Source organism: Electrophorus electricus, chromosome 5 (assembly GCF_013358815.1).
Source record: "Electrophorus electricus isolate fEleEle1 chromosome 5, fEleEle1.pri, whole genome shotgun sequence".
NCBI classification, from domain to species: Eukaryota; Metazoa; Chordata; class Actinopteri; order Gymnotiformes; family Gymnotidae; genus Electrophorus; species Electrophorus electricus.
The window spans coordinates 9,443,911-9,465,358 of NC_049539.1; the positions used below are offsets into that span (position 1 = coordinate 9,443,911).

The 21,448-nt window shown below is 40.4% G+C and overlaps 2 protein-coding genes across 2 annotated transcripts; one reads left to right on the forward strand and one right to left on the reverse strand.

The window, feature by feature from the left end:
• Positions 1 to 12,895: 12,895 nt before the first annotated feature.
• Positions 12,896 to 18,848, forward strand: chodl (chondrolectin). Its single transcript, XM_027004390.2, has 7 exons — positions 12,896 to 13,207; positions 15,070 to 15,418; positions 15,545 to 15,702; positions 15,943 to 15,993; positions 16,078 to 16,164; positions 16,290 to 16,386; positions 17,651 to 18,848. The coding sequence occupies exons 1-7, from the start codon at positions 13,123 to 13,125 to the stop codon at positions 17,733 to 17,735; spliced, it is 912 nt and encodes a 303-aa protein (XP_026860191.2). The 5' UTR covers positions 12,896 to 13,122; the 3' UTR covers positions 17,736 to 18,848.
• Positions 18,849 to 20,066: 1,218 nt separating this feature from the next.
• On the reverse strand, positions 20,067 to 21,448 carry lyz (lysozyme). Its single transcript, XM_027004391.2, has 4 exons — positions 21,251 to 21,448; positions 20,876 to 21,034; positions 20,620 to 20,695; positions 20,067 to 20,385 (listed from the first exon to the last, which is right to left on the reverse strand). Exons 1-4 carry the CDS (start codon positions 21,381 to 21,383, stop codon positions 20,316 to 20,318), a joined length of 438 nt encoding a protein of 145 aa, XP_026860192.2. The 5' UTR covers positions 21,384 to 21,448; the 3' UTR covers positions 20,067 to 20,315.

Below are 21,448 nucleotides of genomic sequence, written 5' to 3' on the forward strand. Positions count from 1 at the left end.
AATGCTTCCTTCCAGCATTTTTAGTGTTTCCTGGGTGAGGAACATCCTCAGTCTCACAAAGAGAGGAGTATCTCCTGCGTGAAACAGGGGTATAAAACACATCATCATTAGCAGAGTCAAAGTCAAATGGATTAAAAGTTGGAGAAGGAATAAGGGTGGGTTTTCTGGATTGTGGCATGGTGGCATAGCGGTTGATATGATCGTGCTTAGGCCAGTTCGGGCTTAGAGATCTACGTGGAGACCAGTTTCCACTTTCATCTGAGAGTCTTTTGTGTTCATCCACAGTCAGTGAGTTCTCCTGTTTCCTGTTCCTAATTGTGAAATCTGACACAGGACTAGAAGAGTTCAAAGATTCTTTCAAACAGCGGTCTTGAGTATTTGAGGACTTTGGTGATTTGAAAGTTTCGCATTTAGGATACCTTTTTTCTTCTTCCGCAGTGTTTTCAGAAACCTTAAAATCTGAATGTTGCTGGTTGAAGTTCTTTCTCCTCACTGTCAAATCATCATCCTCTGAACCTTTGTCTATAGATGGAGCTGAAAACAGAAGATCATTTTTCTCACTTCTTAATGATAAGACGCTTGTCTTTGAAATTCTTTCTAATTTCTCATGTGTTGGCATGGTCATGTTACCCTGCTGCACACGGGGTGATACAGTCTCACTAGCTGTAGGTGTATTTAATGGTGAAGAGAGATCTTTGCACTTTAGCTCATGATTATTAACTTTAGCACTCTGAGATGTGTTATTTTTACTGATTATTTTGCATTCTTTTGGGTGTGAAGTATCTGGGATAAAGTTAACAATCTGACGGTCCCTGGCACTAAGTTGATTTTCAACAGAAGTTGCTGGTTTTCCTGCTGTCCACAGAATCAAACTATCTTTGCCTTTAAGGGAGGGATAAGTGTTTTTTTCAGTTTTAGGAGGGTTAGATTCCATTGCTGAACTATCGTAAGATGCTGATCTGTTGCGCTGCAGGGACACAGCTGTAAAGTGCTGTTCAGTGCTGTGTAAAGTGCTGTTCAGTGCTGGTCTCGCAGAAATGAGAAAGGCATAAGGGGAATTAGTGAAACGAACTGCTGGTCTTATGCCAATTTCAGGTGGCAGAGACTGTGGGGAACTGGAGGTGTACAAGTCCTTCGTCAACAACCAGTCTTGTGATTCTGTCGGGCTTAAGTCAAATGTGAACCTTGAGGCTTCTGAATTTTTATCCTCTCTTTGTATCTGCCCCCTATCTTGTTTTACAGATGCAGACTGAGGACAAGCAGAGCTGAGGCCCAGGGATGTCCCTGTGGCTATCAATGGACTAGTTTCCCGTAGGTATGTATAGATACTCACAGCACAATCTCTTCTTGTTCTAGATGGGGATGGAAGGCTTGTCAGATCTGATGGAGTCTGGGCCTTGTCAGATTCACCTGGGTTAGTCTGAGATTGCCTCTGAGAGTTCAAAAAACCATGCCAAACACGAGATGGGCTTGTTCTTTTCACAGCAGAAGGCTCTTTTCTGGGTGACAAGGTAAGGCTGTTTGTGAATGTTTTCCTGTTTACAGAGTTGACTGGGCTAGACAAATGCTTCTCTGCACATACATTGTTTTTATTTATTACTGATTTCTGAATACTGTTTTGGCTATCTTGAATCATTGGCATGGATGTTAATCCTGCAGAGTGACTAACAGAAAGTGACTGAATTGTGTTTGGGCTTGTGTGTGAAGCAGAGGCTATTGTGCTTTTAGACACACTAGGGGTATTTATAGTGTTAGCATTACTATAGTTGATTAAATTGTGGGTGCCATCAGATTGCCAGGAAGCACCTGATCTATGATTTGGGCTGACTACTGACGCTTGGCTGATCTGTCTCTGTCTCTGTCCATTAAACTCTGTCTGTGAATGAATAAAGTTACTATTTTTATTGTCTTTGAGAGAAATGGAAGTGCTTGGAAACTCATGCATATTTTGTTGTCTGCTAATATTGGAGTTGTGTACATTTGCATAGTGAGTAATGCTCTGCTCTTCTGACTCTCTGTTCCCCGCATGTGAATATTTCCTTTCCAGAACATCCTTGGAATTATGCCGAAAACCTTTAAGAGCCTTCAGATGACTGAGTCTTGTTGAAGGGTTTAAAAACTCTCCTTCCCTTGTTGTTTCACTTCTAGCAGACAAGGTATTGTTGGAAATGGCAGACTCCCTTTTGTTTAAAAACAGTGGCCTGCCTGATGCCTCTGTCTCCCTCCCTCTTGGGGACACAGGAGATTTGTCTACACCTGGGAGTCCTGCAGGAGAGGTGTAGGTGGCATAGGGCACAATGACCTCTTTGGCAGAATCATTCGGGGAACACGTAGGGATGTGTGGTTGGGAAGTACTCAGCCTGATGTTCCTTGGCAGTGTTAGGGAGTTAACAGATGTAGGTAATTGCTTATCTGCTTGAGTGGACAGATCACTGGCTTTCCTCGAGTTCCTTCTCCAGGACAACAGCAGGCTGCTGCTTGTTGGCCGGGAGCTTGATGAGGAAAAGGACTCCCTTTGATCCCCACCCTGTGACATCCTTTTATATCCACCAAGCTGAGCGGACAGAGCTGGTTTAGACACAGAGGTGTCAAATTCTGCATTACTATACACTGTCTGTCTATCTGCATTCAAAAAGCTGGATTCCAAAAAAGATCTTCTTGATTGGAAGTTGAGTGTGGGATTTGGAGAGTTGCTCTCTTTTTGCCATGCAGCATAATTCCTACTCGGTTCTGCTGGTCCCTTGAGCATACTGCTGAACTTATCAATTGCTTCACCTCTTGGTTGCATGTGGCTGAGGAGGAACGACTTTTGCCGTGCATTCTGACTGGAAGGAGTAACGGTGCTGTTTTGTCCACTCACTTGGATGCCTTGCTCAACCTCACTGATGCCTTTCTTCTGTCTTCTAAGGTTCCAGTGAGGGGCAAGAACAGAGACTATGGTTGAAGTGAACATCACTGCGGCAGGAATAATAAGGCTTGGTCTGGTCTCAAGATTATTAACGTGGCAAGAAGCAGGAAAAGAGGACAACGATAAGGCCCGCTTTAGTGCTCTGGGACAGCATGAGGAGGGCTGGCAGTCAGTGCTGCCCTTTAACCCACCACCCTGTTTCAAACGGATTAGATTACTATTACAACGTGTTCCTTCCGCATTCTCTCCAAGAAGGCCACTAACTCCCAGTTCCCACTGTTCAGGCTTACTCTCAGTGTCACACTGCTCTGTGAGATGGTCAGACCCTGCAGACTGTGTCTGTGTGCAGGTTTCTGCAGTTTATACCACAAGGTATTCCTTTTGTGGAGCTGTGATTTGAGATGTAAAGTCCAAAATGGTTTTGCCTGGAATGGATGACACCTCCTTTTGCAAACCCCGAAACATCCTTTACTTCAAAGGCTTTACCAGATGATTTGTTGAAGGTTCTACATGTAAAAGATTTTTCCCACAGCTGTTGAAAAAGGGAATAAAATTTTAATAAGCTTTCAAGAACTAAAAAAAATTCTACAAGGTCCTGTAAAAATGTTACTTTTGCTTGTGTTACATGAAGCATAGAAGGCTAAACATATGTGTCGTTTTAACTTTTATCTTAAGAGTATTGTATATGGATTTTTGAAGCAAACATTTCTGGCTTCTGAATTTAAATTTCAAGGATTATAATTCTAACAAGTTTAAAATGTATTGCATTCCAGCTGCTTCTCATAGGTGCCTACCTCTGGGTGGTGTACATCAGCTTCCCTCCTTAATGACCCAGATCTTCTATGACTGTTAGGAAAAGAACATATTACTACAGCCTGTTTTTTTGTAATTGAACATTTCATTTAAGGGTGTGAAAACACACCAATTCAACAAGTTTGACATAGGCTATTTTAATGGACAAGACTAACATTATATGCCTACACTGTGAAAGGTGACTTTTTTCAGCTCACATTAGTTGGTCATGATACTTTACCTCTGGTGGAAGAACAGAGAAAGGAGGCTATGAAGCATATCACTGCCTTTCTGTGCTCTTTTTCACACACTGTGCATTGGTCATGCCATCTGAGTTGTCAGGCTGTTTTAACGCCTTCCAAATATTCATCAGGGCAATTTGGCCAGACAGGATGAGCTGCATTCCTGACTGCATCTAAAATGAATTAGTGTCACCGAAGTAAACAATCCACTGGGCCGACTGACTGGGAGGGGTCAGGGCAAAATCCTTCTTTTGATCATTCAGTGTTTTTATACACACATGTTTGCGCTTGCACGCCTCACTCGCTGCACTGCTGCTCGTGTGGGCACAGGTGGGCATGCCCTGTTCGTGTGTATGGTCACAGCTCCAATTTCCAAATGTTATTGCTGAGTTTTGACATGTTCAGAAAACACCCGCACACCCTCTGAGAATACACTGATGCAGCACCACAACTACTAAAACTGTAAGTGTGCAAAGTCTATAGTATAACACATTTATACTATATGAACACTAAATAGTGAACCCAAAATACATGCAACAGGGTGTAACCAATTACATAAGCTGTTTTGTTATATCCTTAGCAAGCACACATCTCCATTTGAGTAATTCATTCCATATAAGGTCAAGTTCAGAGGCTTTTCATACCAGTGCAACAAAGGGACGAAAGGGAATCTTCAAGTTCAACAATTGTTTAGAATTGATAAAGCCTTTGACATAATGCAGGAGAGGCATAAATAGATAAACGCACGAATGGCATTTTGCCACTGACTAAGAAGAGGAGGTCTATCAGCAGTTAACTTAGGTGTGGCACAGGAGTCAGGTTAACCATTAACAGTGTTTGCTGAACATAAAACATAACTTGTTGCTTGTAAAAAGATTAGAAGTCTCTAAAGAAGAGAAAGTAAAAGTACATCAGATTCACGCATCACTATTGCTCAACTGTGCTGCAGCGTTGTCACCTTCTGTGTTCCACTTGCTCCTTTTCAAGGGAAACTTCAGCGAGAAAAGATGAACCTCAGCTGGTTTGACGTTCTCCCCTGCCCACCTGGTGCGCTGTCACTACCCTCCCTGCTTGCTTTCAGCAGTATATTCCTTCCAATATACAGGTCTGATGAGCACCAGTACAAACAAGAAATCAGATTTTGAGATTTCCTTTCTGAAAGGTGATCTAGCTTAACTGAAAGATTTCCTTAAAGGAATGGTTCAGTCACAACTGCTAATGTTGCTAGAAACAAATGGAAGCCAGGAGCCACCAATTACCAGGTACTGCCTAAGATATACTTCTGTTCATGCCACATTGAATATTCTTAGCCATTTTGGAGGCTATACATCAGGCTACTTAGATCAAAGCAGATACAGTCCAACCATGACGCTAGATAATGAAGGATGTCGACACAGCTAATCTGCACTTGGCTGATAACAAAACATAGTGACAGAAACAATAAGTTTGTTTACTCTTAGTGCTTTGGAGTGGTTCAGATGATGCTCAATTCAGCCACTGTTCATTCCCTCTTGTATTCTGGAAACTCCTGGAAAGATGATAAATCCACTGTTTTAAAATTTTGTAATTTAACACTTTTTAAAATGTATTAAATCACACTTCTTCCATAGCCAGAGCAACGAGTACTTCTAATGTACACATAAGCCCCAGATGTATTCAGACTAAGTGTCATCTCAAGGATGCCACCTGCCTCTCTAGCACTAAACAGAAATACCCTCAATGTCGGCAGTATACAGACAATTTAGTTTTGTAAATCACATATGAGGAATATACGGTTGTAAAAAAACTAAACAAAAAAAAACTGTAGACAAAAACAAACAAACAAAAAAAAACTGTAGAGCTGCAGAAAAAAAATATTGTCATGCACAGAATCTCAGATGCTTTTGTTCATATGTTGTCATCTGTTATGACTGTTTATGACTGTTATAACACATTTATACTATATATAAGCACTAAATGCTGAACCCCAAACACATGCAAAAGGGTGTAACCAATTACATAAGTTGTTTTGATGTGTCCTTAGCAACTCATAATTTCAAACACAAATAAACAGACAACCAAACAGAACATAAGACTACTAGACGTTATTTAACTATAGGCAGCATATCGCTAAAGATTTGACATCTGAAAGAGAACTACGTTTCCTGAAATAAATCTTACTGAAACACAGTGTAGAATGGGTGTTTTTTGTAACGTGACCGGTAGCGACACACTGGCACGCTTTGCCGGGAATGTATCTAAATATGATTACAAGTTAAACAATCTGTAGACCAACTTAATCCTATCATTGATGAATGACAATTAATGTTTGTATGAGGACCATGCTCAGCCACTTTGTTACACAATAGGGGTGTTGCCAGTATACAGAAAAATCATACCAGTGTTTTAAATGATTTATGTATCTACCAGTGTGTAGCTACGATAGCATTGACTGTACGAGTTCAGTTTTGTAGCACTGACTGTACGAGTTCAGTTTTAGCGTTGGAAGAGATTTAAATTTAGGCATTTCTTAAATTAAAGGCAACAAAGTTACCGTAAGTACGCATCACCATGGCATACACTGCACTGCTCCGGGGGATAACTTCCATATCTTACACTCTGTGGACGGGCTAATAGTTTTGTAGCATGTTTCCAACGTTTTGCACAGTATCATAGGCTAGGTCCTTATTGGGTTGAGAAAAACACACTAAAAACCTTTCTTGTAAATTTCCCGTTATAGGTGTACCCCAAACGGTCAAGTATCTTAATGCTTCTAAAATAAAGCAGTTTTAAAACATTGAGTTTACTGAAACGGTATTGCCTGCACTTTCATCTCGAGCAGTCTCGATATGTTATCGAATACCCTACTCGAGTTTATTAGCACAAGGTATAAAACGTAAAAGGTACACTTACTCACCCTACTTTCTCTTTATCCGTGGAACCCCTCACCACGTTGGCGCTCCCTTCACTTTGACAAGTTAACTTTAGATCTAACTCATGTGTTGACATTCTAGACGTGACTGTACCTGCTCATCTCGTTTGGTTACCTCCCGTTAACCCCTCGGGCTTCGGCTTATTCGCGTTTACGTAGAATCGCAGGTTCCTCAAAAAGCTTACAGCAGCACCTTACGCGCAGCACTGATTTGCTCTTGAAACAATTAATCCCGGAAATTATGTGTTAGAAGGTCGAGCAACCACTAAAAGTCTCTGTTATGTGACGAACACTCTTAAAAGTGTGCGTACTCTGTACTGACAAAATTACGAACCGAAACTTTCAGAAAAATTTAAGTTTATTTATTTATATATTCCTTTATTTATTACTTTATTTACAGCCTAATCGAGCAGTGATTTATGATCAGTTTATTTGATTAATGAGTTGATTTAGGTGTGTTAAAGCGACGAGGCCACTGGAACCTGCAGTACTGTGACATTTAGAAAGGCAAGAATGCAACAGGGAAGGGGTTCAGACCCACTGGCCTGCCTGTGCACTCTTAATGTGCACTCTTAATTTTATTATATTGGGATAATCTAAAAATTATCCCAAAGACTATCGATGGAACAGTGGTAACTGTTTTTGGGACAGATACACTGGAAATCCTTAATTAGTCTTCTTAACCTCACTGTGACTGGCCAAGCATTCTGGAGTACAAATCAGAATGTCGCTGCTATTCACAGTAGAACACACACACACACACACACACACACACACACACACACACACACACACACACACACACACACACACACATGCGCACACACACACACGCACACACACACACACACACACACACACACACACACACACACACACACACACACACACACACACACACACAGAGTCAATGAGCATAATATATAAGATATCTGTCATCTTTTAGAAATTAAGTAATTGAGGATGTGGGGTAGATGTAACTATATTTCTTTAAAAGGCATATATGAGTGCCCAATATAATAGATGAGCAATTCTTCCATTATCTTTATTAGTCAGTGTAGCAATATGCCTACATAATCATAATATACAAGTTATAGCAATATTATTACACCTAATGAGTTATTTTGGAAACTTAAAATGCATAAAGATAAATTTAAAAATGCACAGCTATCACTTCAAGTAACAGTTAGATACAAGATGGTTACATATGAGATATGATATATGAGTTAGATAAAAAAAAATCAGATGGTTTCTCTGGTTTCTTTCTGCCTGTACAAAAACCAATATGTTTTAGTTCTGCAATGACATTAGCCTTATTTTTTAAACTGGGTTTGGGTGTACATCTCCAGCTGCATATCAGCAAGATTCTGTGTTCTGCAGTTTCAGTTTGACACTGCTAATGGGCAGAGGAACTGGGTTAAAGTAATTGTACATATTTCATAAGTTGCTTGCCATCTGTTACATAAATAATAGCCAACTGCTTTAAAATACATTATCTCCCGAGGAAATTCTGACGAGGCCAATTCATAACTGCGAATTGATTTTTTTAAATTGCAGTCATTCTAAGAGGTGTGCATTCTGAGCATGTACTGTTGCGATTATCATAATTGAGTTTGTACACAGCCCTAAAAAGTAGTCACAAAAAAATAATTAGCAAATTTTTTAGAGCTTAGTTCATCAAACACTCTCATATCAAACACATCCGATTTAGGAGTGAATGCATCATATTACATTGGAAAAAAACAGTTGATTTGCCATTTGAAAGGGAAAATTAATTTGCTCTGGCCTTGAGAGATTGGAGGATTATTGTAAGAACCTTCAAATGTATGTACTATAAGATCAAGTCTAACATAGAAAGCATAAATACTGTTCATACCTATAATAGGCAAAATATGTAAGTTACGTAAAAAGTAGGAAGTATGAAGAAGTGTTTGATAGAGCCTGGATTCACTCATCATATAGTGTGTCATTAGTCCTAGTTATGGCTTACCTCAGATGTTCACAGAATGTGTACTACCTTAGGTTTTCAGTATCTTTTAGTGCTGGCAGATCTTTTTTTTTTATAGCTGTATGAAAATGTATTGATGCAAAAGTTGAGCACTGATCATGTTTTATTTTAGCTGGGCTCAGCAAATGTTCTTTCACCTATAACACCTTGTTGATGAACAGCTACAATGATCACAAGCAAAGTGAAAAAAAGGATGCAAAAAAATTTTTGTCATCCACAAATATGTGTTCAAAAATGTGTGGCAACCACATAGGTTCTTGAAGCCAAACTTACTGAAGTCGGTCTGCCATCTCATTGTGTGTGTTAAGCACAAAGAACTGCTTTATTAATTGATGACACAATCATTTAATTACATCCCCCAAAGCCTGTCAATCTGCATAGAGAGCCTCAGGCTGGATATGGGCAGTCTGCAGCCGGTGACTCAGAGGTTAACTGTAGCAGTGGGTTTGCCGCAGTATTGACTGCTGGGTAATTATGCTTAAGTGGTGACTGGCAGAGGTAAATGGCAGTAACAGATTATCTGTTTTGAAGGGAGGCATTCTTAGAATCAATAAGAGTCCATTTGTGAAAATAGAGCAATTTAGGGAAAAATACGCGCTGCTCCTGAACCCAACAGTACTGTAGTTGTCTATTTCGCTCTTACTCCTTCATGCTTATATAAGGAAATAAAACACAGGTAATATAAGAGGAAACACAAACAATGCATATATAAACTGATATAATGCATTTTACGTTTACTTCAGTGTACTGTAGTAAAAGATATAGAGAGAGTCAGAATTGTAGCTATGCAAGCTCTGATGGTTCATCAGCTTTGCAAGCTCTGAGGGTTCACTAACAACCCCATTGGAGCCCCTCTCTCTTTCTCTCTCTCTCTCTCTCTCTTTCTCTCTCTCTCTCTCTCTCTCTCTCTCTCTCTCTCTCTCTCTCTGATCCTATAGTTTTCCAGTAATTACTGATTATTTTAGTTGTGGTATGAATACTTGTCACCAGCTGATGTCAGCCCATGCAGCAATGCCTGCTGGGTCAGAGGCCCCAGTGGGGTTGTTACTGACCCCTCAGAGCTGTGGGGGAGAGCAGGACAAAATTACAGTCAGAGTCTCAAAAGGGTCATAAAGGGGCCGGTTCTTTTAATGGCTGCTTTTTCCAATTTATTCCTTTATTATTTACTGCACTTTCCCTATTTATTTTCTGGTGGTCCCTTTCAAAATATACAGATTTCACAAGAACCCATAGAAAAGTAGGAAGCATTGCCTTGTGATTGATGTTATGCAGTCAACTTTACAGATCTAATTTACTCAGACTGACTTTTCCAGTTAATCAATGGTATTTACATCTATTGCCCCACTCAGCTATCCACTTTTTCCCTTGGAGACAGGCATTAATTGGCTTCTATGGTGGCATAGACTACTGATCCATCTAAAGCATTGTGCGAAATATTTACAATAGGCTACTAATCCTCTCAAAGTGCAATATGAATCCATACTTACAATATCCCTGAGGTAAATTATGTGAAAAGATGATATGGGTCTATTATCAGTTCAGTCGGTAAGTGATAGAACCAAGAAAGACATTTGAACTTAACATGGCCCATACATCTGAATGCAGGAGTTCTTTAATGGATGCCTGTTACCTCCTCTTAACGTTCTCTTAATCTCACATCGCCTAAACGTAGACTTTAATCCAATCAGGAAAGAGGCAGCACTCATTTGCCCAGAAGGCTTCAGGGCCTACTCATCCATCGTAGATGGGGTCAGCCTTGGTCAGGTTGTCTCTCTCCTCACATGTCTGCCAGTGTCATTTTTCACAGTCTGATAGTGACTCCCTGGCTTCCCCTCTGAGACCTGTGTGCAGGAGAATGGGGAGAGTAAGGTGGTGAAACAAGGCAATACTGTACATCATTTAAACTTTCTTTCTGTCAATACGCATAGATAAATCACTCTGATCGTCAAGAGCAATGGTGACAGTCCAGAAATATAAGTGGTCCATTTCATTGCCTCTTGAAAATCATGTGGTCATGGAATTATGAACTATTTTTGACCAGGACTTATTTTTTCTTGTTGCTGTCCTGCATACTGAATGAAACATAGTCAGTACATTGTAAAATGTTTCTCACAGCATGGTAGTAGACAGGGAGAAGAAATATGTTTTTCTATTCAAAGGTCAAAGGTTGAGACCTCTTTGGGAGGTACTGCTGCAGTGCTTTCTGTCACAAGAGCCATTTTTCAATGGATAAAAACTCCCCAGATGGGTCCCAGCATACAGGATGTATTTGTCAGTGTTAGTGTCAGAACAGTAAAAGTGTCTTTGTAAAAATGTGTTTGAACTCCATAACTTGTAAAGATCAGCTATATTTCCAAGCTGACCAACAAATAACAGGGTTTGCTTTCAAGCACACCTACTTTAATACAAATTAATTAGTCATAACTGGCTGCTTCAAGATTGATTGATGTTATGTTGGAAAATGATACACAGAGCGAGATATGCCAAAATAGGGCCATTTTCATTCCTTTTTTGATGATGAAGAGGAGGATAATGATGACATACTAAAGTAGCATGGGCGCACTGGTTCATGTTAGCAGCATCAACACGGGCTCCCCATTTTCTCTAACCCACTTTCCGCAGGCTGGCTTTTTCCTGGCACATCAGCATGTGCTCCTATGCCCACTCTTAACACCCCCCTTTTTGTGATTACCCAACATTTCCTTTCTCTTTTCCCCTGCAAGTACTTCCTGCCAGATCGTTTTAATATCCCTCCTTATAACCGTTCCTGTAATAATGCAGTTGCCGTTTTATCGATGATGTGTCACAGAATCTCTCTTTGTCATTATCGAACACACTAGAGATGGAGTGGCGTTTACCATTGGGGAAATAAGGGATCGATAGCCAACAGCAAATTAAGTAATAGCGTTTTTGTGCCGATGCATATTACAGCTTGGTTAACAGTGCCCAGATCAGCATGGCTGCACATTACAAGATGAGCAGATCAATCTGAGCACAAAAGCCCATGTCTCTCTTCGACAACATAATTGCCTATCATATAGAAGAAAGTGTGAGAGAACAGGCTGAAGATCCTCCACTGACAGCCAGCTGAAAGCACAGGACCTGCAGTGGAAGGGCAGAACAGGGTCACTGAATCCTTCAAAAAGATCCTGACTGTGAAGCTGGTGAGTGTCCATAATAATAATATGTAAGAAAGCTGAAAACTACACACACCCAGTCTCTCTCTTTTTGTCCTTTTCTCTCTTTTGATGTTTCTTCACAATGTAGGGACACATATTACAATAGACAGACATTTTAAGATTTCGTTGTTTCAACATGCTTGACTAGCAGTAAAACAGTCACTTCTGAATAAATGGGCTAGAAATATTCTTTCATTTTTTCATGACCTGCATGGACCTAACATGAAACACTCATTATTTCTAGCATATTTGTTTGCAATGTCACAGTCATATACTGCACAGTGAAAGAGTTTGAGTTTTTGCAATTTCTTTGCGCCACCTAAAATCAGTATACAGAAATTTACTTTGAAATCACTACAAGATGCCGGTTTAATGTGGTTTGCCAAATAAAATCTAGGAATCAGATTAAAAGGGAAAAGATTAAAACATTGAATGAAGTACACAAAATTCCAAATCATTATATAAAACCGGACCTAAAGCTTATATCCCTTTCAGCGTGGAGGCTCTATGTTAAAAGGCCTATGACGTTAAAGTTTACAAAAAACACAAACAGGCACAAATAACTAACCAAGTAAAAACGTGTTTACATCAAGGCTCCGCACGATTCGTGTCTGCGGTCTATTTAAGCGTCTGCAAATGACTTTTGAATGTGTTTTTGCCCTGTCGAATCCCCTGCCTAATGACTGGGCTTTGCGTAAAAACCTCGAGAAGTGCCTCGAGCTTAATAAAACAGGCAATGGAGACGCGTGCTGCCATGTACGCTTTGTTCGATTAGTTAAGGTAAAGCACATGCAGTCGAGAAAGAGATCATTAGAGTCGAACACCCGCGCGCGTTCGCGCGGTTGCTTGCCTCGCGTCACTTAAGACTGTTCCAGACTGCGCGTGATGATAGAGACAGGTCCCCCTTTATCTCCACGCCCGGTGGTGCTTCGCAAAGTGTCTGCCGAGGAGACCATGTCAGCCGCAAAAACGCACAGCAAAAGAGCCAGCCAATAAACGGTGGAACAGGGCGTTTTTCTATCAAAAGCACTTTGCGCGATTTACTTTATAGTAAAGCTCCCCGAAACTATTGCACTAGGAGGATGCGCGCGGATTCGATAGTACTCTGGATCCTGTGGGGTTTTACTGTCTCGTTTACAGTTAGCCATGGCGCAAGAGTTGTGAGTGGTAAGTTTACGAATTTTGTAATTTTGATAAACTGATAAAATGAAAATGGCAACTTCTCTTAATATTTCTCATTCGGTAATTTCATCACGTCTTTAGAGATGAGGATAATACAAAGTAGACAGTATAATTTATCATAATTCATGTTCTTGTATTCTCATCTAAAAAGTAGATTATCTAATTATAATATATTTTTAATCTAACAAACTGCATTCCCTGTTCATCCCCGCTAAAATATACTGAAATATAAAATACATTGATGGACCAAGTTCTGGTGCGCGTGACAAACTACTACTGTATTCTGCAATATATGATATCAATCACAGTTTTGAACTTATTTTTTTTTAACCCATCATTTTTCATTCTCTGCATGATGTGTTGTACAGAATTTTACTGTGCAACTGTTTTTATTTTACTTTTTTAAAAATTACTTAATTTTTACTTTTCATTATTTGTCAAATGTTGTACTCTGCAGTTTTTTTCTTAGTTCTCCACCAAGATGAATTTTCTGGACCAACGGTGGGAAAAAAGTTGTAGGTGAAGAGAGAGAACCAGACCGTATGTCTAAGAAAATGAAACATACAAGAACAGAGGGAGGAATGTTCTGCACTGAGCAAGAATCAGCGTGGTAGAGGGATAACACATGGCTCGGAGCTCAGAATGAAGATGACAGCCCGTGCCAGGATGAAAAAGCAGGCAGTGTGGACATTACTAGATCCCAGAGGAAGGGAGTGAGAAAGATAAAAGAGTAAGCAGATCAAGAAAATGCTGAGTCCAAATCTGTGCGGTTATCCCTGGTCCATTACTGGACTTAAAGTGATGATAGTGCAGAACTGGACCAGGCAATTATTTAAAGTACCTCCCAGGCTGAGAGCTAATGTTATTATTAGATTTTTAACAGTCCATGTATTAATCACAGTTATCATTCTACTCCCTGAGCACACCACCATATCCTTGTCAATTTTAAGAGACAGATCTGACTAGTTTACAGGTTCCCTCCAAATATAGTCTAGCATTTTTGCCTTCTGCAGTTTTACTTGCCTGCTTTTCCCAGCTGCCTGAAACAAACTGCTCCGAAACTGTTAAAGTGGGATGAACTAGTTTATAGCTAATTTAGAGCTTTGCATTTTCTGTGTGTTAGCAAGAGTTCAAGGGGGTAACAATGTGATCTTTTGGCACGCCAACAGTTCAGCAGGAGGTTACGGTAACTTAAGAGGGATGCCTGGTTAGTGAGTGAAATTTCTCTATATAAAGTCTGAATTTGATTATAATACATTTAGTGTAATTGTAATTGCAAGCCCTGAAAGCCTGTGGATGGAAGTCAGAGCAAACATAGTGTTGGAGGCATAATGCTGCGCATTACTGTTCAAGTTTATAGGCGTGTCTGCAGTAATCCATACATTGGTGTATTGATAGCAATGTCTACAATAATCCATACCACATTAACACTGCATGTGTCACTTTTGTTTGAATTAGCATGTAGATACATTGAAATTAAACAGTAATTTGATGTCTAAATTTGCACGTCAGTGTTGTTTCTGTTGTTTTGTTTGTTACTGTTTGTACAGAAAACACCACCAGTGTTTTCACTTCACTGCACATTATAGACAAACATAGTGCATTGTGATTATACTGCTGTGTACTGGGGTCACCATGTGCTTGATGAGTCATGGTTAGAAATTCTTGCATTACCTTAAGATTATTTGTTCGTTGGATCAATTGATTTAACATCCCCACAGAACCCTCATGTGGAACATCTGAAACTGGTCGGGATACTCTCATAGTTATCTGTGGTTATCTATTAAGCATTGCAACAAAAAATGCTGGAATGTCCCTTTAAGATCACTGCCGTGGACTTCCTGCAGGTCAGACAGTGTGTCAGGGTGGGCCTGAACACCCATGCTATAAGATTGCCTACTTCAGGGACGTGTCAAGCCGTGTGGCCTTCTGGGAGGCCCAGCGGGCGTGCGAGGTGGATGGTGGCTCACTGCTGAGCGTGGAGAATACAGCGGAGCAGCAGCACGTCGAGCGCCTGCTGCAGGAGCTCAGCAGCTCAGCCACAGGCGGGAGCGAGGGCACCAGCCCCAGCATTGCTGATGGAGACTTCTGGATTGGCCTGACGCGTGCCGACGAGGAGAGCCCCCAGGAGCATGGCAGCTTCGCCTCCTGTCCAGACTTGTACAGGTGGACAGACGGGAGCGTGTCACATTTCAGGTCCGTGTGAGACTTGCCGAACTGCCTTGTATGTGTGTGTGTGTGTGTGTACTGAGAGCAGGGCTTTAGCTGCGTGTGTCATTTAATTTCTTTCCATAATCTTGGGAACCCTACAAACCCCCAAAGGAACTGGTATTATGATGAGCCATCGTGTGGAGGGGAAGCTTGTGTGGTGATGTACCATCAGCCCTCTGCTGTCCGTGGCCTGGGTGGACCATACCTTTATCAGTGGAATGACGACAGGTGCAACATGAAGCACAATTTCATCTGCAAGTATGAACCAGGTACAGCAACATACAAAAAAAAATATAAAAAAATCACACACTAAAGTAACCCACACTAAAATAACACACACGTTATTAACATGTTATCAACAACAAATATTGAAACAATATATTGAATTACATGCTTAATACTGTATTCATACTGGATGCATCTCACACAACAGCCCTGCATGTGCACTCACATTTATGTGGGTTATCTTGGTGTTGCCACTGTAATGTTGTTGGCATTTGGTAATGCAGAGAGTCACCTTGTGAAGGAACATGGAGACAGACCTGGAGGCCGTGATGCAGGTAAACAGGTGGCAAGTCAATAATCTCCACAACAACAAATAAATGCATGTATACAGTTATTATCGGACTTCTCGGGATCCGCAGATATTTTAGAAGAGCATGAAGATAACAGCAAAACCCCTGCAGTTAATGAGGAAGAAAGCCTTCACGTCATGGTGGCAGGACCTTCAAGTAATAGCCACCAAAACAGTAACCTAAAAAATAAAGCTGTCTCAGATATTAGAGTTTATTCTTATTTAAATATAGGTGATATTAGAGTTTAATCATATATATATATATATTTTTTGGCTCTGTAGGCACGCTATTGATTTACGTCATCATCCCCACTATTCCTGTACTCCTGCTGATCCTCGTCGCCTCGGGGACCTGCTGCTTCCAGATGCTAAGCAGGAGGTGATCACACTCCACACACACGACCACGCGCGAAAACGCCGTGGCGCCTTCGTTTCCATAATGGTGATTGCACACACTCGGTGGTAGACAGGGCAATTAGTGCAGCGCTAAGACGCCGGTAACTCACGTCTAAGCAGTTGCTAATAGCATCCGCGTCACTTCCTGGCCAATCAGTGCTGGAGCTCAGTTACCCAACTGAGACGGGAGCTTCCCATCATTCCAACTTTGGACACAAGTTTTGAATGCGATGGGATTAGTTCGTTCGTAAACGTGCATATGAGCGCAGCTTGCTCAATAGTAACTGCAGCGCTCACAGAAGTATTATAGCTACCGGACGCATTTGGCATTGTGGCAGCGGCTTCTGTCACGTTATTAGTTACTGTAACAGCGCGTCGGCCATTGTACTACACCGCACTGGCAATGTACGAGGACAATCTAACTCCACTTCACTCCTCATCAGTGTCCAGAAGAAATTAGGTAGACCGGAATGCTGAAGCAAGCTATTACCCTGCTCTTCCCTTCCGACAATGTACGCAACACAGTTCAGACCCTCTTAACCCCGGGCTTGGCAGGGCATTACGGAGTGCTTTATTTACGCAATTCATTATGTTTATTAAGCCCCCACTCCCGCACAGCGATGCCTTTATAACATATTTCCGATCACCAGACTGGCCATCTTCAGACAATGCATTTAATCACTAGCACTAACTGGCCTGGGACTGTTCAGTAAAAAGGCTTCCTGGCGCGTGTTCAAGCCCTCGGGATAAACACCCTCATCTCTTTGAGGCTTCTGCTTCACAAGCTGCCGCTCCCAGTTGTCAGTAGCCTATTATAATCGGAGAGAATCAAAGTGGCAATTGCATTTATGTTTTGTGTATGATCATATATATATATATATATATATATATATATATATATATATATATATATATATATATATATATATATATATATATATATATATATATATATATATAGTCAAGCATAAAAGTGGTAATGTAATAACCTAGTGGGTACCTTACACAAGGCAGTGCAATTAAAGCTCTAGTGCATGCTTTGCTCCAACCCTGCAGAGCTCCACAACAAGATTAGGAAAATCAGGCATTTTTCTGCAGGATTGCCTCAAAAAAACCTATAGACACGAAGGCCTCAGTCAGCTGCCTCCGCCTTCCGTAAATCAGACCACAGAAGTAGAAACAAACAAAATTAATAAACAAACAAATAATAAAGGTCATGTCAATTAGTCTTTTTATATTTTGCTTAGAAAATCACGGACCAAAACAAGCGTGAACCAGTCAACGCTCTGGATCTCCAAGACACCAAAGTCCGACAGTGCAATGGAGGTCTAAAAGAAAATTTGCATCCTCCCGCGAGCTAAGCATGGGAGCAGACGTTTCCGCAGTCTAACACACTTGTTTGTCAAGCCGTAAGTTGTATGTGGTCTTCTATGACAATGCAATATACATTTCACTGTCCTGTGATATTTCTCAGCGATGGCCTTTGCTCCTCTTCCCTGAAATGCCTCTCTCACCAGTCATTTGCACCATGGAGATGTCCTTTTCTTCCTGCAGCCCTTCCTCTGCTAGTGCTCTTCTTCCTCCAGCCTCCTCGTTCATTCTGCTCTCCATCTGTCCATCAGACGGAATGATAAGTGTGAACGGTTGGATGCGGTGGGAAGACTAGCACTAATTGGCACGAAATGCAGAGACCGATTAAATTAAGATTAAGTTAATTAAGATGAGTGTGAATGGGACCCACATGAAAAGACTTTTAAGTCCCAACTGACATGAAATGAAGGTGGCAACCAACTAAAAAAGAAATTACAGCAGGAAAAATCTTCTTAGGGGAGAAAGTGCATGGCTGCCTCAACTCCACAAATTAAGTCACTGTTTTAGACTAATTGAGTGGAGTGGTTCACCGCATAAGATCCATCGGGTTGCTGCTAAAAACAGATTCATATATCTCAGCATTGGTGCTTCGGGGTCTGGCACTGCGTCACCAACTTCAGATGAAGCCCATCAGTTAGAACAAGGGGACACACCTTTTGGGTAGTGGATGTGGCTGTAGTGGATGTGGCTGGATTAATGAGATTACAAGAGCTCATGGGAAGCGTGCAGGCATACTAAACAAACATAAATATTTTTCTATGATCTGTTGCCAATTCTGACAAACTCACACCAATCACTCATATATACAGTAATTTGCATGCCAGTTTCATTAAGAAGTTAGTAATATTTGTTCACTGCAGTACAAATTTCTACCATTTTCGAAAACTGCATATATAAAACTGGCAAATATCTGTGCAATTTCAAACACATTGTATTAAATAGAATAAATTCCATAATACAAATATACCTAGTGAAATTTGTCTGTTGATAATATGCTTGTAAACCGCATTGTGTTTTCTGTTTCTAGGAGTATAGATATAGTGTATGTGTATTTGACTTTTTGGGGGGTTTGTTTTTTTCTTTCCATTTTATTTATTTATTTATTTTGGTGGGGGGGGGGGGGGGGTGTTACAGTTACATCAATTAAATATATGGATAGTGAAGCTGTCTGAAGGTTTAGCTCTAAAATGGTACTACATACCATAACATCTTCCAGTGAGACTACCTTAATGGAAAAAGTAATGTTTTAGGAGCAGTTGGTGTTGATATGCATTATTTCCAAAAATATACTGCAATATGCTACGTTATCATAATAAAAAAAATTTAAAAATCAGTGCAGTGAAAGTTATACTGTATGTCTATGCAACTGGATGTAGGTTACAATAAATATGCCTTTACATATTAGTAATGGTCATACTTTGCTATTTATCTTGGTTTATACTGAATTTTTCTAGAGTATGACAAATATGTGGTTATTAGATAATAGTGAAAAGTTCACATTTTTCTGAGCTCTGCCAGAATTTAATTTCCTTATAAATCTGCCTTGGTGCTACAGCTCAACTTGTTGATTAATGAAAAGACAAGTAGTCATGACAACTGCTTACCAACATATATTTAAATGGAGATCCTAAAACCCTAATGGTTTTCTGAGAATCCAGGTGAAAGGCCTATCTTGCATCTAGTGTGAGGAGGAAGTCATTATATCAGCACAAAAGTGGGCCTTGCATGTGTAACTCAGACTGTTCTCCAGTGACAGCAGACAAAAATACACCGCTAATTGCAGAGTGTATTAAACTGATCAGTACTCCATTTCACTGTCACACAGAGTCATAATTACAGATGCGGCTGCAATCATGACTGTGAAGGCTCAGGAGAAAATTAAATTAAATTAACAAATCTTGCCCTATTTAAAGAGAGGAGCCTATTAAATACGTGAAGCATAAACAGCCCTGAGACACGATTCTCCTCGCACTCTGTGAAGATTGGGCTATTGTTGGAAACATGAAATTAGCATGAGAATGTTGAACCTGCAGTTAAAGCATAGCTGTCACTGTGCTATATTAGATATAAGATATAAGATTTTTTTTTGCTCTAACTGTAAAAAATCATTAATTGGTATCAATACACAGTGACATTCATCTGTAATGCATTATTAATAACCACTACATATGACAGCAGGAACTGAGAACTTTCTCTTCATATCTGGGGTAATAGGTATTTTAAATAATCACATATGAACGCAAGGATTTTTCAACAAGCATTTTTTTTAGAATAACCATACCAGAGCAGCTATGAAAGAAGTGAAAATGCTTTATTAAAACTCAGTTCAAACAAGTTCACTTGATAAGAATCAATGCAAATGTACACAGGCATTGATAAAAGCTCATAAAACAGTTAAGATATTACGCATTGTGATAATATAATTCAGCAATGCTTTTATGTCTTTAAAATTATAGTAACATTTTTTAAAGTTCAGAATATGTTGTATCCTGCAGTATGCTGCATGTTTTTTCATAGGCTGAAGACTTTAGGAAAAATCTTCTACATCAGACCACAACCTCTCACCCAGCGGGACATCTTCCTGCCATTACAGTAATTATCCCAAGTGTCCCTGCAAGAAAACAACTTTACATAAGTAGTGTTTCTGGTACTAAGAAACACTATCACATTTTAGAACTGTGCACAGTATACACAATACACACAGTATAGATAAGTTTAATATTGAAAAGATAATATCTGAGAATCCTTATTCCAATACGTAGATCTGTGGAACAAGGATAAGTTTTAATTTTTGTACACACCTATTTAACAAAATGATAAGTCCATATTAATAGAGAACACTTACCATGACTTTAGTCCTTCTCTTCTGACAATGAGCTTTAAACAGTCGATTGAGGCCTTGAGATTATCGTTTAGCAGGGCTTACAAGAGGATGACATTTGCATTAATTTACATATTACTAAGAACACCATTTTAAAAAATTCCAGTAAATTCAGCGGAACATAGCCTATAGTTTATAGCCTATATGCATTACAATCAGGGTACATGACAAGCAAACATGCATGGCTGCGATGTGCTTTAGCTGCTGATATCGCCGTTACCTCCGCATGGCAATTTGCACAGGTTCTTTCCACCCACAGTGCCGTCCTCACACCACTTGAAGCTATTGATCTGGAAGATTCCATAGTCCTTGCCCATCTCGCTGCTATCACGCACCTTATGGGTCTTCCACTTGCTTTCCCAGTAGGCCATGCACACATCTACAGCAGTCAGATCGGATGAAGAGAATAACAGAGATGAGTGAAGTTTGAATATGTCCAACATAAACCAGTATATATACAGTGTGCTGTAAGAAAGAGTGAACTAATTCCACTCGTTTTGTTGAAACAAGTTCAGTCAAGTCACATTCTGAGGCAACAGCCAAGCACAAGCTGTGGCAGCGTATACGTTACGCGCGAACCCCGAGTTCTACCCACAGTTGCCAAGGTTGAAGCCCTCGAAGCCTTCGAGCCCCTGCTGCTTGAAGATGCGAACAACCTCACAGCGGCTCAACCGGCGAGACTCGCACACGGCCAGCCACATCAGACACACCACGACCACGAGCCTCATGATGGAGCGCTTCACAATTGCTGCACACTTCAACCTAAGTCCTGTGTGAAAACAGGATAGTTAGA

What these genes read in the sequence shown, in the direction of transcription:
- chodl (XM_027004390.2), top strand. Translation starts at nt 13,123, where the DNA reads ATGCGCGCGGATTCGATAGTACTCTGGATCCTGTGGGGTTTTACTGTC. An exon ending in CATCTGCAAGTATGAACCAG is followed by an intron (nt 15,703 to 15,942) that starts GTACAGCAACAT and finishes TTGGTAATGCAG; the next exon opens with AGAGTCACCTTGTGAAGGAA. An exon ending in CATGGTGGCAGGACCTTCAA is followed by an intron (nt 16,165 to 16,289) that starts GTAATAGCCACC and finishes TTGGCTCTGTAG; the next exon opens with GCACGCTATTGATTTACGTC.
- lyz (XM_027004391.2), bottom strand. Translation starts at nt 21,383, where the DNA reads ATGAGGCTCGTGGTCGTGGTGTGTCTGATGTGGCTGGCCGTGTGCGAG. An exon ending in GTGCAAATTGCCATGCGGAG is followed by an intron (nt 20,696 to 20,875) that starts GTAACGGCGATA and finishes TCCTCTTGTAAG; the next exon opens with CCCTGCTAAACGATAATCTC. An exon ending in AGAGAAGGACTAAAGTCATG is followed by an intron (nt 20,386 to 20,619) that starts GTAAGTGTTCTC and finishes GTTTTCTTGCAG; the next exon opens with GGACACTTGGGATAATTACT.